The 16,334-nt window shown below is 44.9% G+C and overlaps 1 protein-coding gene across 1 annotated transcript; it reads right to left on the bottom strand.

Moving 5' to 3' along the window:
* Positions 1–5,937: 5,937 nt before the first annotated feature.
* LOC121868694 (protein O-linked-mannose beta-1,2-N-acetylglucosaminyltransferase 1-like) lies at positions 5,938–9,238 on the bottom strand. The gene is made up of 3 exons (XM_042369531.1): positions 9,141–9,238; positions 8,692–9,013; positions 5,938–7,800 (listed from the first exon to the last, which is right to left on the bottom strand). The coding sequence occupies exons 2-3, from the start codon at positions 8,971–8,973 to the stop codon at positions 6,175–6,177; spliced, it is 1,908 nt and encodes a 635-aa protein (XP_042225465.1). The 5' UTR covers positions 8,974–9,013; positions 9,141–9,238; the 3' UTR covers positions 5,938–6,174.
* Between the last annotated feature and the right edge of the window lie 7,096 nt (positions 9,239–16,334).

The following is a 16,334-nucleotide window of genomic DNA, read 5'->3' as shown; positions in this document are numbered from 1 at the left end:
TATTATTATTATTATTATTATTATTATTATTGTTGTTATTATTATTATTATTATTATTATTATTATTATTATTATTATTACGCTAGCTGTTGCATTACTTTATTAAGGAGTTTGTTTCATAAGATGTATTACTCAGTAGAAAATATTGTATCAGGTGTATAGAGGAGTGTATTAAAGGATACCTGAGGGTGGGTGTATATTGTATATTTACCTGAGGGTGCAGTGGTCATGGCCATACACACAGTTGTACACCTTCAGTCCCGAGCCCTCCACGCCCGACCACACCACCACGCCCACCATAGGTCTATACCACGGACACACAAACATACACGTGTATTACTGGGCATTATAATGGTAATACTGTATCATGACATTATTTAATAGTTAATAATGATGGTAAAAAAAGAGAGAGTTACCTTTTCAGTTTTGCTGCAGAGGTTTGTGTTGCTGTCACCATCATCATCATCATCATCACTATCATCATCACCTTCATTATCATTTTCGTTGTTATATCATCACCATCATCATTATCTTCTTCATCATCATCGTCGTCATCACATCATCTTCATCTTTCTTAGATTGATGGTAAAATGATAACATGGTAAATTTTTGTTTCTGTCTCATCATCATCATCATCACCATCATCATCATCACCATTACCATGTATAAATAATAATTAACTCTAAACACTGTAAAAAAAATCCAGAAAATATTATTGGTAAAGCTACATTTGAGGTAAACACAGAAATATAAAGACAGTCCCTCACGTGCGACTAACAAAATCAGTCAGGTCAGGAGAGGCGGGTGTTGGATTGACTCTTCTTTTGCCTTTAACCCTCATATTCCTATTTTTTGTCAAGTCACTTTCACCTTTCTTCTTAGTTTTATTGTCTTCTTACTCTCACTGTCCTCTCACTATCACTGTCCTCTCACTGTCCTCTCACTATCACTGTCCTCTCACCATCACTGTTCTCCCACTATCACTGTTGTCTCACCATCACTGTTCTCCCACTATCACTGTCCTCTCACTATCACTGTCCTCTCACTCTCATTTTCATCTCACTTTCATTGTTCTCTCACTATCAGTCCTCTCACTATCACTGTCTTCTCACTCTCACTTTCATTGTTCTCTCACTATCACTGTTCTCTCACTGTCCTCTCACTGTCACTCTCCTCTCACTATCACTGTTCTCTCACTGTCCTCTCACTGTCACTCTCCTCTCACTATCACTGTTCTCTCACTGTCCTCTCACTGTCACTCTCCTCTCACTATCACTGTTCTCTCACTGTCCTCTCACTGTCACTCTCCTCTCACTATCACTGTTCTCTCACTGTCCTCTCACTGTCACTCTCCTCTCACTATCACTGTTCTCTCACTGTCCTCTCACTGTCACTCTCCTCTCACTATCACTGTTCTCTCACTGTCCTCTCACTGTCCTCTCACTGTCACTCCCCTCTCACTATCACTGTCCTCTCACTCTCACTTTCATTGTTCTCTCACTATCAGTCCTATCACTATCACTGTCCTCTCACTGTCACTCTCCTCTCACTATCACTGTCCTCTCACTGTCACTCTCCTATCACTATCACTGTCCTCTCACTGTCACTCTCCTCTCACTATCACTGTCCTCTCACTGTCACTCTCCTCTCACTATCACTGTCCTCTCACTGTCACTCTTACTCCCCTTTCACTTTCACTGTTACAATTCCTCTTACGATAAAATAACACTGTTGAAGGAAGAGGACGAAGGGAGAGTGTTCGTCAGGCGCTGTTGGTTGCTCGTACTGGCGGAGTATTTTCTTCAGATGTCTTGATAATTAATTATTGATGCGGTAGAGCACTGGGCATCCTGTTCTTATATTACGGTACGATAACCTCTCCACTATGTCGGGAACGATGACCTAAGCGATGACGTGGTGGAGAATTGACGCTGCTGCCTTGACATGAAGTTATTGACGATGATGGTGGTGTTGGAGGAAAGACAAGAGACGATGGTGGTGGTGGTGGAGGAGAGACAAGAGACGATGGTGGTAGTGTTGGTGGAGGAGAGACAAGAGACGATGGTGGTGGTGTTGGTGGAGGAGAGACAAGACGATGGTGGTAGTGTTGGTGGAGGAGAGACAAGAGACGATGGTGGTGGGTGGTGGAGGAGAGACAAGATGGTGGATGGTGGAGAGACAAGAGACGAGTGGCGGAGGAGAGAAAGACGATGGTGGTAGTGTTGGTGAGGGGCGAGACGATGGTGAGTAGTGTTGGTGGAGGAGAGAAGAGACGATGGTAGTGTTGGTGGAGGAGGAGAGACAAGAGACGATGGTGGTGGAGGACAAGAGACGGTGGTGAGGCAGTGTTGGAGGAGAGACAAGAGACGATGGTGGTGGTGGTGGTGGAGGAGACAAAGACGATGGTGGTGGTGGTGGTGGAGGAGAGACAAGAGACGATGGTGGTAGTGTTGGTGGTGGAGAGACAAGACGATGGTGCTTGAGTAGTGTTGGTGGAGGAGAGACAAGAGACGATGGTAAAGTGAGTGTTGGACAAGGAGGGAGAGACCAAGAGACGATGGTGGTAGTAAGTTGGTGGAGGAGAGACAAGAGACGATGATGGTAGTACAGACGTTGGTGGAGGAGAGACAAGAGACGATGGTGGTTGGTGACGATGGTGGTAGGTGGAGGAGAGACAAGAGACGATGGTGGTAGTGTTGGTGGAGGAGAGACAAGAGACGATGATGGTAAGGCAGGAGGAGAGACAAGAGACGATGGTGGTAGACTACAGACGTTGGTGAGGTGGTGGAGGAGACGATGGTGGTAGTGTTGGTGGAGGAGAGAAGAGACGATGGTGAAAGTGTTAATTGGAGGGAGGACAGAGACGAGTGAAGTTGGTGGAGAGACAGAGACGATGGTGGTAGTGTTGGTGGAGGAGAATGAGAGACGATGTGGTGGTAGTGTTGGTGGAGGAGAGACAAGAGACGATGGTGGTAGTGGGTGGAGGAGAGACAAGAGACGATGGTGGTAGTAGCAGGAGGTGAGACAAGAGACGATGGTAGTGTTGGTGGAGGAAGAGATAAGAGGTGGTAGTGTTGGTGGAGGAGAGACAAGAGACGATGGTGGTAGTGTTGGTGGAGGAGACAAAGAGACGATGGTGTGGTAGTGTTGGAGGAGAGACAAGAGACGTAGTGTTGGTGGAGGAGAGACCAAGACGATAATTGGTAGTGTTGGTGGAGGAGAGACAAGAGACGATGATGGTAGTAAGACGATGGTGGTAGTGTTGGTGGAGGAGAGACAAGAGACGATGGTAGTAGGTGAGGAGGAGAGACAAGAGACGATGGTGGTAGTGACAGAGACGATGAGTGGTGGTGGTGGAGGAGACAAGAGACGATGGTGGTGGTGGTGGTGGAGGAGAGACAAGAGACGATGACTGGTAGTGTTGGTGGGAGGAGACAAGAGACGATGGTGGTAGTGTTGGTGAGGGGAGAGACAAAGAGACGATGGTGGTGGTGGTGGAGGAGAGACAAGAGACGATGGTGGTGGTGGTGGAGGAGGACAAGTGATGGTGGTGGTGTTGGTGGAGGAGAGACAAGAGACGATGGTGGTAGTGTTGGTGGAGGAGACAAAGAGACTGATGGTGATGAAGAGGAGAGACGAGAGACGATGGTGGTAGTGTTGGTGGAGGAGAGACGAGAGAGAGACGATGGTGGTAGTGTTGGTGGAGGAGAGACAAGAGACGATGGTGGTAGTGTTGGTGGAGGAGAGAGAGAGAGACGATGGTGGTGGTGTTGGTGGAGGAGAGACAAGAGACGATGGTGGATGGTGGTGGAGGAGAGACAAGAGAGACAGGGCAAGAGACAAGAGACGGTGGTGGTGGTGGTGACAAGAGACGATGGTGGTGGTGGTGGTGGTGACGAGAAACAAGAGACGATGGTGGTGTTGGTGGAGGAGGAGCTAGAGAGACGATGGTGTTAAGACGATGGTGTAGTCTGCGGGAGGAGTAGACAAGAGAGATCGATGGTGGTGGTGGTGGTGGGAGGAGAAACAAGAGACGATGGTGGTAGTGTTGGTGGAAGAGAGAGAGATTTGATGGTAGTGTTGGCGGAGGAGAGACAAGAGACGATGGTGGTAGATTCGCGGAGGAGAGACAAGAGACGATGGTGGTAGTGTTGGGAGGAGAGACAAGAGACGTGGTAGTGTTGGTGGAGGAGAGACGAGAGACGATGGTGGTAGTGGTGAGGTGGAGGAGGAGACCAAGGACGTGGTGGAAGAGAGACAAGAGACGATGGTGGTAGTGTTGGAGACAAGAGACGATGGTGGGTGGTGAAGCAGGAGGAGAGACAAGAGACGATGGTGGAAGCAGGAGGAGAGACAAGAGACGATGGTGGTAGGAGGAGAGACAAGAGACGATGGTGGTAGTGTTGGTGGAAGAGAGACAAGAGACGATGGTGGTGTTGGTGGAGGAGACAAGAGACGATGGTGAGATCGATGGTGGTGGTGGTGGTGGAGGAGAGACAAGAGACGATGGTGGTAGTATTGGTGGAGGAGAGACAAGAGACGATGGTGGTAGTATTGGTGGAGGAGAGACAAGAGACGATGGTGGTAGTATTGGTGGAGGAGAGACAAGAGACGATGGTGGTAGTATTGGTGGAGGAGAGACAAGAGACGATGGTGGTAGTGTTGGTGGAGGAGCGACAAGAGACGATGGTGGTAGTGTTGGTGGAGGAGAGACAAGAGACGATGGTGGTAGTATTGGTGGAGGAGAGACAAGAGACGATGGTGGTAGTGTTGGTGGAGGAGAGACAAGGGACGGTGGTGGTAGTATTGGTGGAGGAGAGACAAGAGACGATGGTGGTAGTGTTGGTGGAGGAGAGACAAGAGACGATGGTGGTAGTATTGGTGGAGGAGAGACAAGAGACGATGGTGGTAGTATTGGTGGAGGAGAGACAAGAGACGATGGTGATAGTACTGGTGGAGGAGAGACTATAAGAGACACACAGGAGTGGAGGAGGCTGGCGTAATACAAATCCACGCTGGCTGGTGTGCCTCAGGGGGATGCCTTGATTCCGCTGCTGTTTTCCTGGTGTATGATGCTGCCTTGCCTTACCCTCCTTCTCTTCTTCCTCCCTCCTTCGCCTGCCCTACCCTCCCTCCCTCGTCTTACCTTCCTTCCATTCTACCTTCACATTACCCATCTTCCCTCCCTCCCCTGACTTACCTTTCCTCCTTCCCTCAACTTACCTTCCTTCCCTCCATCTCTCACTTACCCTCCACTAGTCCACTTCAGTATTCAAGACGGAGATAGTTAACACAAGGAGACATTTGCTATAGAGATAAAGACTGACGTTAGGTTAGGTTAGGTTAGGTTAGGTTAGGTTAGGTTAGGTTAGGTTAGGTAAGGTAAATATACAGACAGGTATAGACAATGTTTTTATTTCTGTTTGTTGACTTTTTTGTTGGTTTCAGTTTTGATTCTTCTTTATTACTTTTTTGTATTGTTTTGTCTTCATTGTCTTTTGATGTTATTCGCATGAGGTGTTTGTTATTATTTATTTTCTTCGTTATTATGTCTGTATTAGATGTCTCTTAATATTAACTCTTATATAATTAAGTGTATTTACATTCTTTATTTTACCAGGCCTCTGTGTGATGGCTGTACTGTATACTTCCATATGACGTACGTTTGTGTTTTATTATTATTATTATTATTATTATTATTATTATTATTTTATTATTATTATTATTATTATTATTATTATTATTATTATTATTATTATTATTATTATTACTATTATCATTATTATTATTGGCAGTATTATTTTTTATTATTATTATAATTAATATTATTTTTATTTTTTGTATTTTTATCATTATTATTATTATTATTATTATTATTATTATTATTATTATTATTATTATTAGGTGAAAATAAAATTAAGGATTTATTTGGTAAATGTCGAAAGATTTATTCTTCCCTTTCGCCTTCATCCCTACCATCTTCCTCTCTCTCTCCTTATTTATGTTTATTAAGGGGAAGAAGGTGGGGAGGTGAGGGTCAGTATTATCACCCGTGGCCAGCTTGACTGTGGTGTTATATACATAGTTACAAAGGTGACTGTGGTATAGTGTTACGGGCTCAGGGTGTGTGTGTGTGTGTGTGTGTGTGTGTGTGTGTGTGTGTGTGTGTGTGTGTCAGGACGTGGACAACAGCTTCATCAGTTGCAGCGTCTCCATGTTACTGTTGGCAATAATTGGAGTAAATTTATACTTGTTGAGTTTATTTTCTTCGACCATAATAAAGTCTTCCTCGGAGATGGTGTTGATGTCCCACAGAGGAAGTCCTTGAGGGCGGAGGTGGGAGTAGGATGAGTAGGGGACGCCCACCAGGTAGAGCGTGGTGTGGGCGGAGAGCGTGACGATGCTCACTCCCTCGTGCTGGCCCTGATCAGACAGACTCCATCCTCCCACACAGTTGTGAAGATCAAAAAACTGGATCGCACTCGCCCGTCCATCATCGTCGGCGTCCAGCCTGTAGTAGAACACATACAACTCTCGAGGGTTGTGTGTAGGTATGAAGGCTGGTGAGCAAGGGTTGTCCAGTAAAGGTGTAGCCAGGGTAATGTTGTGTGCGAGGTGGCTGCGCCAGATGTCATGCTGGAGGCGCGACACTCCCACCAGTGGTACGCCAGCCTCGCCTACCACAGGCTTGTCAATGAAAGCTCTCTCTGCTGTGAGGGGGTCGGTGTTAGTGCCGCGGCCATAATGGAGGGAACGTCCCACTTCCGGGAAGACACATTCTCTCCCCCGTCTCACGTAGGTGTAGAGCCAGTAATCGTATATGATGATGTTGGTCTTGTGTTCGTCCTCAGGCCACTTGCTTAAGGCATCCCGGATGAAGCTAGGAGTGACGGCGTATCCCCACTGCACCTGCACGTTGCCTCTAAATACTCGAGAGGGATTGTGAATTCGATCAGAGAACCCGGAAATGGAGTGAGAGTTGATGCAGTAGAGTGTCGGGTCATGGTGGAGGAGCCAGAGCGTCTGGCTCATGTAGGAGAAGAAATCTGGAGAGACTTGTACGTCTTCGTCGAGGATGATGACTGCCGGAGCGTCGGGGAAGGTGCGGGCGACGTACTGGAAGACGCTGCGGTAGTAACGGAAGAGCTTGTTGTTGTCTTTACCGTGTACGACAAGTTTAGTGAAGGTGATGTTGAGTAGACGGAGGAGTTGTGTTGTGGGTTGTGGCGCGTCACCGAGGGCGACGAGTATGTTGTTGTGTTGTGCCCCAGGTGTGGTGAGGAGGGTGGTGAGGGTGTGGTAGAGGTACTGGTGTCTGTTGCCTGCCGTCACCACCACGGGCACCCCATCCAGAGCCCACTGCTGGGCCACAGGCGGAGGAGGGGGCACAGGTAGTGGGTCGGGGGTGTCCTCGTCACAGAGGCCTCCCATGGCACCATGGGATTCACAGTACTGCCAACGCTGCTGTCGCAGCTCTTGATTCTTGCTGAATGAGGTGGGCGGCGTTGTTAGGTGTGAGAGTGGAAGGATAAGGTGGGCGTGATGTGGGGCGTAGCCTTGGATAATAGCCGTCTCGGAGATGGTACGTCCGCCCTTGACAAAGACCCATGTCCAGTGAGCCATGGGCGTGAGGTGGAGTGCGAACAGTGATCCAAGTTGGGCGAGGCGTCGGGCGGCGTCACGAAGTCCTACAGTGCCAGACACTGCCACTGTCATGACGACGATGCGTCCCGGTGCCACCCGGTTCAAGTGCCACTCCAGGTCTGCCCAGTGTGCCCAGTACTGGCCGAGCGGGAACACCTGTCCAAAACACAGACCGTTATTATTGATGGGTCATGGTAATAATAATAATAATAATAATTAACGGTTTATTGAAAGAGCTTGGCAGCCAGAAGGCTGAAAATATACAGTTACATATTTGGGGAATGGGTTACGAATTACAAATAATATACAAGTGACATAAGTGACACAAATAAGACATATAATAACTTAGATGGGGATCAGCTCAAACTACAGTTCATTTCAACATAGTGACAGTGTAGGGAGCAGTGTTTACTGGGAGTGAATACACTGATTTATTACATGTTATTGATAATTTTTACAATGGTTGGGACTGGGCTGTTCTTATAGCGATCAGTTCGTGCACGTATGGGCTGGATGCGGTTGTGGTGTCGAACAGCAATTCTCGGACAGGGGATCTCAGGTGGTAGTAGGGGCCGGTGTCGGGGATGGTGTAGAAGCTTCTTACCAAATTTGCAGATGAGGCCGTGGTGATGGTCAGTGAGAGTCGAAAGGGTCAGTGTGTTGAGCGCTTCTTGATATGTGGAGTAGGAAGGGGAGAGAATAATCTTGCATGCCCTCTTTTGCACTTTTTCTAGGTGTTTACGTTGTGTGGCATTTAGGGAGGAAGACCAGGTGGGGGAGGCATAGGTGAGCTTGGGAAGTATGAATGTTGTGTATACACTGAGGAGCTCGTGTGCAGGAACTCCGAGGGACTTGAGTCGGCGGAGGAGGTGGAGACGGAAACTGGAGGATTTGACAACTTCACTGACGTGTGGTTTCCAATTTAGTTTGTTGTCTATGGTATGTGTGTGTGTGTGTGTGTGTGTGTGTGTGTGTGTGTGTGTGTGGTTGTGTGTGTGTGTGTGTGTGTGTGTTTAGTTCCCACAAGTACAGTGGGTGGAGACTCACCCTGTGGAAGATGAGGGAAGATTTTCGTTGGTTGAGGACGGTGAGGGTGACGCCCTCGTCGAGGGTAGGTGGGTGGGGGCGGGCGTCCTCCGGGGGCAAGTTGAAGCCCTTACTGACGAGCGGGGGAGAGGTGTGGCAGGTCAGGTTGTGGTGACACTCTTCCACCCTCACACTCCACCCACTGAAACTCGACCACACCTCCACCCCGACTCTCCTAACACTGCTGCTGTTGTCTGTGTTGCTGTTTCTGCCTCTACCTGTACTCCCACTGTTGCTGTCCATCTTGCTGCTGCTGCTGATTTTAGTGCTATTACTGGTATGACTGTTGACCAAAAAAAAAAAGAAGCTCTTTGGTTTCCTCATTACATGTTTACCACACATGGATGATTGTAGTAAATTTATCAAATTATAACATGAATAATACAACAAAGAAAAGGTTGTCAACTCACCTTGTCTTGTCCCTCGGGTTGATAGGAAGTGGTTGTTTGTGGTGGTAGCTTGTAATGGGAACAAACCCATTATTTGCCTTAGTGCAGGAGGCAATGATATTGGCCGGTGTAGGAGTGAGGAGCTTCCTGATAAGTTCAAGACAGCTATACAACGTATTAGGTCGAAGGGAGGGATCCCTAAAAGGAGAGTTGGCAATGAAAGGCTGTCAAGGGCAGTTGGTGTCAACGGCCGACTTGACGGATATTGCAAGTCAATATCAGTCCCATTCATTGACAACTGGGACAACTTCTACGGCAGAAGGGACCTTTATGCTAGGGATGGGGTGCACCTGTCTCGGGATGGGGTGGCAACCCTGGCTGGGTCTCTCGAGAGGGCAGTTCAAAAGATGTCGAAGTCTTTAAACTGCTAAGAGAACATATGAGCACGGGGGTGGAGCAGACTGCAGTGGGAGAGGGTAAACAAAGTGAAATGTTACAGGGAAATAGTGCTAGGAATTATGGCAAAACTAAATTAGATAGGGAGTTAAAACCTAAACGCGACAAAAAGAGGGCTCAGAACACGACTAACTTAAATGTATACTACGCAAACAGTAAAAGTATGAAAAACAAAATAGATGAAATCACGGCGTTGGCGTGTACCGAAAAAATCGATATAATAGCATTCACCGAAACATGGATAAACCTAGACTCGTGAGATACCTGTCGAATACCAAATTACAGATTACAAATTATTCCATACCGATAGGCAGATTAGGAAAGGAGGCGAAGTAGCAATCTATGTCAGGGATAATCTGAAGTGTGAAATAAATAAGGTAATAAAAACAGAACGGAATACAGAAACAATTTAGATAAAACTAATCGACGGTAGGGAAAAATTAATCACAGGAATAATATATAGACCTCCTAATCTGATAGAGTTAATGAGCGACATATTTGGGATGAAATGCGCAGGGCTTCCATACATAGCAAAGTCTGTATAGTAGGCGACTTTAACTTTAGCCAAATAGTTTGGATTGACCTTATGGGTAACTCAGAATCAGAGGATTTTCTTGAAACAATCCAGGACTGTTTCCTAAACCAATATATAACCGAATCCACCCGGGGTAATAATATACTCGATTTAGTTCTGTCAAACAGAGAAAACCTCATTAGTAATGTCGAGGTAGGGAACGAACTTGCTAACAGCGATCACAAAGAAATTAGATTCCAGTTAGAATTTCAGGGCAGCCGCAAAGAAAATTCCACTAAAGTCCCAGATTTCAGAAGGGCAAACTTTGATAGTTTGAAGAGGCAGCTGAGAGAAGTAGTATCACGCTTGGGGGTGAACTACATGACCTCACATGAGGTGACCTCTCACAATGTACCCAGAGAGGGTGACCTCACCTTACCGGGAGACCTGATAATGAGATCTGAGGTTGCCGAGTTCCACAACAATTTAAATAATGAGTTACTTAATGCACAAAGGCAGAACGTACCATACAGAAAACTCAGATCAAACAACAATGACCCTACATGGATAAATAATTATTTAAAGAATATTATTGGATAAAGGAAGGCTATAGGTAGGAGAATAAATCGTGGTGAAGTCTACCTCCAAGATTATTATAAGGTATTGGCCGCTAGGGTTAAGACCGAGATAAGAAAAGCAAAGAGGAATAATGAACTGAAGATAGCAAAGGAGGCGAAGGCAAACCCCAAGGGATTCTATCAAATGTATCAAACTAAAGCACAAGAAAAGATTGGACCAATACAGTCAGATGCCCACGAGTTAACTAATAACGACGGAGAAATAAGCAATAATCTGAATAAATATTTTTCAACAGTTTTCACCACCGAAAATTTAAACATGATACCCGAGGCACCGACTCTCTACAGAGATAGCGAAGAAAATAAATTAAGCGAGATAGTATTGACTATAATGATGTTAGTAAGAAAATAGACAAACTAAAGCCTAATAAATCACCAGGTCCCGATGAGATATTTGCTAGAGTATTAAAGGGATGTAAGGAAGAGTTTAGTATGCCATTAGAAAAAGTTGTTTAACATGTCCTTAAAAACGGGTGTAGTACCAGAATCCTGGAGGTTAGCGAATGTAATAATGATTTTCAAGAAGGGAGATAGATCACTATCCTCTAACTATCGACCAATCAGTCTAACATCAATTGTAGGCAAATTACTGGAAGCAATCATTTCAAACTCTATTCAAAATCACCTGGAGAAGCACAAGTTGATCAATGATTCCGAACTTGGCTTCACAAGCGGGCGTTCATTTCTAACTAATCTATTAACATTCTTTTCATCTGTTTTCGAATTAGTGGACGAGGGGCACAATAATAAGAAATGTGAAGGCTCATGGCAGTAAAGGTGATATTCTAAATGGATTAGGGCGTGGTTATAGGACATTAAACAGCGAGTGAGCTTTAACGGCACTAAATCCCATTGGAGCATCATCACTAGTGGAGTTCCCCAAGGCTCAGTACTCTGGCCATTATTATTTATTATATGCATAAACGACATAGATATCGGCGTAGACAGCAACATAAGTAAATTTGCTGATGACACTAAAATAGAGCGTGTAATTATATCTGACGATGACTCCGCAAAACTACAGGAAGATCTAAACAAATTTTTCGAATGGTCTGAAAAATGGCAGATGAGATTCAATGTGGACAAATGTAAAGTATTTAGTATAGGAGGTGTAAACAGGGATCCCAGATACCAGACGAACAACGATGTTATTGAGAAATCCGACTGCGAGAAAGATTTAGGAGTAATGATAAATAGGAATCTTAAGCCAAGTAAGCAATGTGTATTTGCTCGAAACAAGGCTAATAGAGTACTTGGGTTCATACAAAGGACTGTTAGTTACAAGACTAGCGAGGTCATCTTAAAACTGTATCTTGCTCTTGTGAGACCCCACTTGGATTACGCAATTCAATTCTGGTCACCGTATTACAGAATGGATATAGAATCTGTAAATGGGACTGCCCAGTATGGTCCAATAGGCCCTCTGCAGTTTCCTCCATTCTTATGTTCTTATGTAATCTGCCCGACCACCACTACCACCACGGCGACCACGGTGACCACACCTTGTAATGAGGATGTTCCGTGTGTTGCTCTCATGTTTGGGGGAATAGATATTTCTGGTCCAGGTAATACTTGATAGTTAAGAAAGCTTGTGTTACCCTACAGGAGGCCATTGAAAGGCTCCCACCTGTTTTCTCTTGAACTTGACTACAGTTTTGTTTTGTGCAGTAGATAATTCCAGCAACTTCAGACAGCGAGAGTGGACATTCTGCTGTTATCATGTAGAGTAATATACAACAAACTGAAATTGATCTTAGTTGTCTTTGATGCTCCGGATTACACAAGCGAACTGAAATTTATTAATATATTTGAACTTTCTTGAGAAACTAGTACTGTCTTCCCTTACCACCAAGAAAACGAACTTTTCTTTAACAATATGTAACTTTAAGCAGCAAATAAACTAAGGTGTAATATTCACCCAGGTTATTAGTCCAACTCAGTATATGGAACTTAACACCACAATTAAACTTGATCATAATAAACTTAACTCTGGAGATAGAACTTGAAGGTAAGATTCACCCAGGTTAGGTTCGTGCAGCACGGTATTAAAAGATCACTGTTGAGGAGGCAGATGGGTCGGGCCAGAGGTTGTAGGATTTCTTCCCTGTTTTACTCCTCTCTGGTGATCCTATGAACAGAGTAACACGGGTTGTTTAGGGATATGATTTTGATGATGCCAGACACACATCATGACGAGGCCATAGTCTTATCCTGATGATTCAAAACACGTTCACTCATCAAGCTTAGTCAAAATAACTTTACGCTACGCAGTGTGGAAGTAGACGTAAGGTATGGGAGAGCCAACCTGAGCACGTTTGACTTTTATTACAGTTACGAGTGTAAGTTGTAGAGCTGATAGTCCCGCTGGCTGTAACACTGATTAACTGTAGAGAAACAAATGAAGAGTTGGTTGGCGGTACAGGTGTAGGCCGTCCACCAGGAAAATAACTAAATAAATAAAGTTGACGTAACGCACCAAACAACAAGTTATCTACTCACCTTGTCTTGTGCTGTGGTGGGTGGTGAGGTGATGCTGGTGAAGTGTGGTGGTTGGCTGAGGTGTGTTGGTATCCTAAGGTGTGTCCCAGCAACACAAAAACCACCACAAGCCAGGTAACACCGTCACACCAGGTCGACTTCTTTTCGCGAGGCCATTTTCCTGGCATCTCAAAAACTGAAATCCAACCAGAATTTATTGTTGACCGAATTATTTCACCATGTCGAGTTTCCCCCCCCATACTGTATCTCTATTAACTATTGACGTAAACCCAAATATTGTAAAAAAAATTGTGATGAGAAATGGAAATAAGGGACCCATACACGGTAAAAGACGGGGCTGTATACTCCCCAGACTCCCTCAAGACACGGTGCTGGTCGAGAAGGAAGAGGTGACGTTTATCCTCCCTACCCCCTACCCCCTTCTCCCTTCTCCCTTCTCCCTCAGCCAGCCACCTCACCAGGAAAACCCATCTGTTAATCGGTGGACAGAAAGAAATGTCACAGGAAAAAAGTCACATTTTATTTAAATTAAGGTAATAAAACTAAACATATTTTAAAACAGTTATTAACAGTTATTAACTGACAATACACGACTTTTACATATTGACAACACAATTTATATATGATGCACGTGCTACGTAGGTAGTAGGTAGTAGGCAGTTACCTTACAGGGAGGTACTACCGCCTGTGATTTTTTTCCTCTGACTTTTTTCCTGTGACTCTTTTCTGTGACTTTTTTCCTGGATTCTTGATAATCAAGTACAGTAGCAGACCGGACCCTCGCCTGGGATTTTATTGTGTACAGTACAGTATTTACATAAGCTGGTTGTGCTGTAATAATAATAATAATAATAATAATAATAATAATAATAATAATAATAATAATAATAATAATAATAATAATACAGTACTAGTGGTAGTATTAATAACGATAATTATGTTAATTATATTGATAATAATTAAGAATAAACGAGTTCTCATATCCAGGTAACAAACTTTACGAATCATTTTAATATGTTCAACACTTTTACGTGACAAGTTTATTTTTTATTCTCCCGTCAAGGCTTTACTCTTATTGGCCAAACTGTAATTTCGCAGCAGTGAAGAGTTCTTTCAAAACTTGTCAAAAATGTTGCAAAATTGTGGGTAGTTGTGGGTGGTTCCCCTGGGAGCTGGAGAGGAGCTGTGTGAGGATGGGCGAGGCTTGGCATTAGGTGGTCGCTTGGCACCTGTGTGGGTCTGGGTGCTGTTGTTAACTTAGGTTGGTGGAATTATTGATTTTATACCCAACATGTTTCCCTCTAGTCTTGTACACTTCATTGATACAGTAAGTGAATAACGCCAAGGGCTGCTGGTCCTCATACACTAGGCGTAGTCCCAGCTCTCCACTCCCTCACTCGCGGAGCTACACAGCGTGGCCAATACACTCCTCACTGTGTACACATCGTTAGTATTTCTCTCTGTTTTTGTTATGGTTGTTGGTGCAGGTCACGTGTACTGTAGGACCACTGCCCACGGCCATACTGCCCCCAAAAAAACTGCTTAAAACCTTCCGTTGGCCGGCAGCCTGGTGGATGGGTTTTGATGTCTGTGGGTAATGGTGTGGCCTGAGTTATTATTTACGTGAAAATGTATGCAGGTACACGGCGGTCAAAAGGTGAGCACACACACACACACACACACACACACACACACACACACTCTAATCAACTATTAACCAGTAGTCCCCCTTCCTCTTAAGAGTCTATACCCCTGAACCCCCATTATCTCTCACCCTCAGATGTCTCTATCCCTCCCATCCATCTCCTAGGCACAGTACATCCATCTGTGTCCTTCGCTCCTTATTATCCTATACTCATTATTATCCTTTACCCATTATTATTAACCCTCAGCTTTTATTCTTTTTCCCTCCCTCTTCCTCTCTTCCCTTTATTTTCATATCTCTGGTCTCCCTTTCCTCCCTCCATTAATTCTCCCTGTGCCTCTCCCTGCCACAAATGATACAGAGTCAAGGAACTAACTGGTTGGGTCGCTCAGCCATCATAGCCCAGAACATCCGGAGCATCGGTTACCACTTTTGTTCCATTAGTGGCCGCTTGTTCCATTAGTTCACCCTTGTCCCATTAGTTCTGCGTGTTGCATTAGCGGGACCTTGTTTACCTCCTTCTCCCTCCCTCCCTCCCTCCCTCCCTCCCTCCCTTTCCTCCCTCCCTCCTCCCTCCCACCTTGCCTTTCCCCTGCTTCCACCTTCAGCTATAGGCAGGGCAGCAGTCCCCTGTTAGCGTAACTTCCCAGCAAGGTATGTTGTGTGTGTGGGGGTAGGGGGTGGCAATTTAGTCAGTTTACATTTGAATTTCTCTTGGTTAGTTGTTCCTCCCTTTGTTAGTTAAGACGTCTGTTACCGCTTCCCTCGGTCCCTCCTCCTCCTTCGTTAGTTAAGACGTCTGTTACCTGCTTCCACGGGCCTCCTCCCTCCTCCTTCTCTGCTACACAGGACTGTCTGTTACCTGCTTCTCCCTCTCCTCCTCCCTCCCTCCTCCTCCTCCTCCTTCACTATAGTTAAGACGTCCAATGCCTTGCCTGAATGCTTATATATTCAAGCTTCGTCAGGTCAGGTGTCCACTCCCTGTTCTCTGAGTCTTTGTCCAGGGTCACGAGGATGATCCATCACCTAGGAGATAGGTGTGTGAGGCGCCGGGGGAGGGGGGGGATTTATGCGTGTGCCAGATGATACATCAAGACTGGTAAGAGAGAGAGAGAGAGAGAGAGTTTTCGTTACTCCCCAAAATCTTCATTACATAACTGATAAGGTAAACTTGTCTTGGTATTATTAATCTTAGGTATCTTTGCAGGTTTATTAACTCGTGTTAAAAATGTTCTAATACAATATATCAGTTTAATTTAAGGACGAATAGATATATGGAAGTATAATATAGGAGCTTTTAGAGTAGATACTCTGTATAGAAAATTCTTAAGATATAAGACGTGGAGAATAAAAAAAATGGAAACGATTATAATTAGCTATTTCTTGGTTCATCATTGCGAGGGCAGGAAGCAGAGGAAGGAAGATAGTGGCATAATATTACCCCGATGATATAAATCCGTAAT

The sequence above is a fragment of the Homarus americanus genome, unplaced genomic scaffold (assembly GCF_018991925.1).
Source record: "Homarus americanus isolate GMGI-L3 unplaced genomic scaffold, GMGI_Hamer_2.0 scaffold30535, whole genome shotgun sequence".
Classification (NCBI taxonomy): domain Eukaryota; kingdom Metazoa; phylum Arthropoda; class Malacostraca; order Decapoda; family Nephropidae; genus Homarus; species Homarus americanus.
The sequence above is the reverse complement of the archived record's forward strand: the minus strand, read 5'-3'. Positions and strand labels throughout refer to the sequence as shown.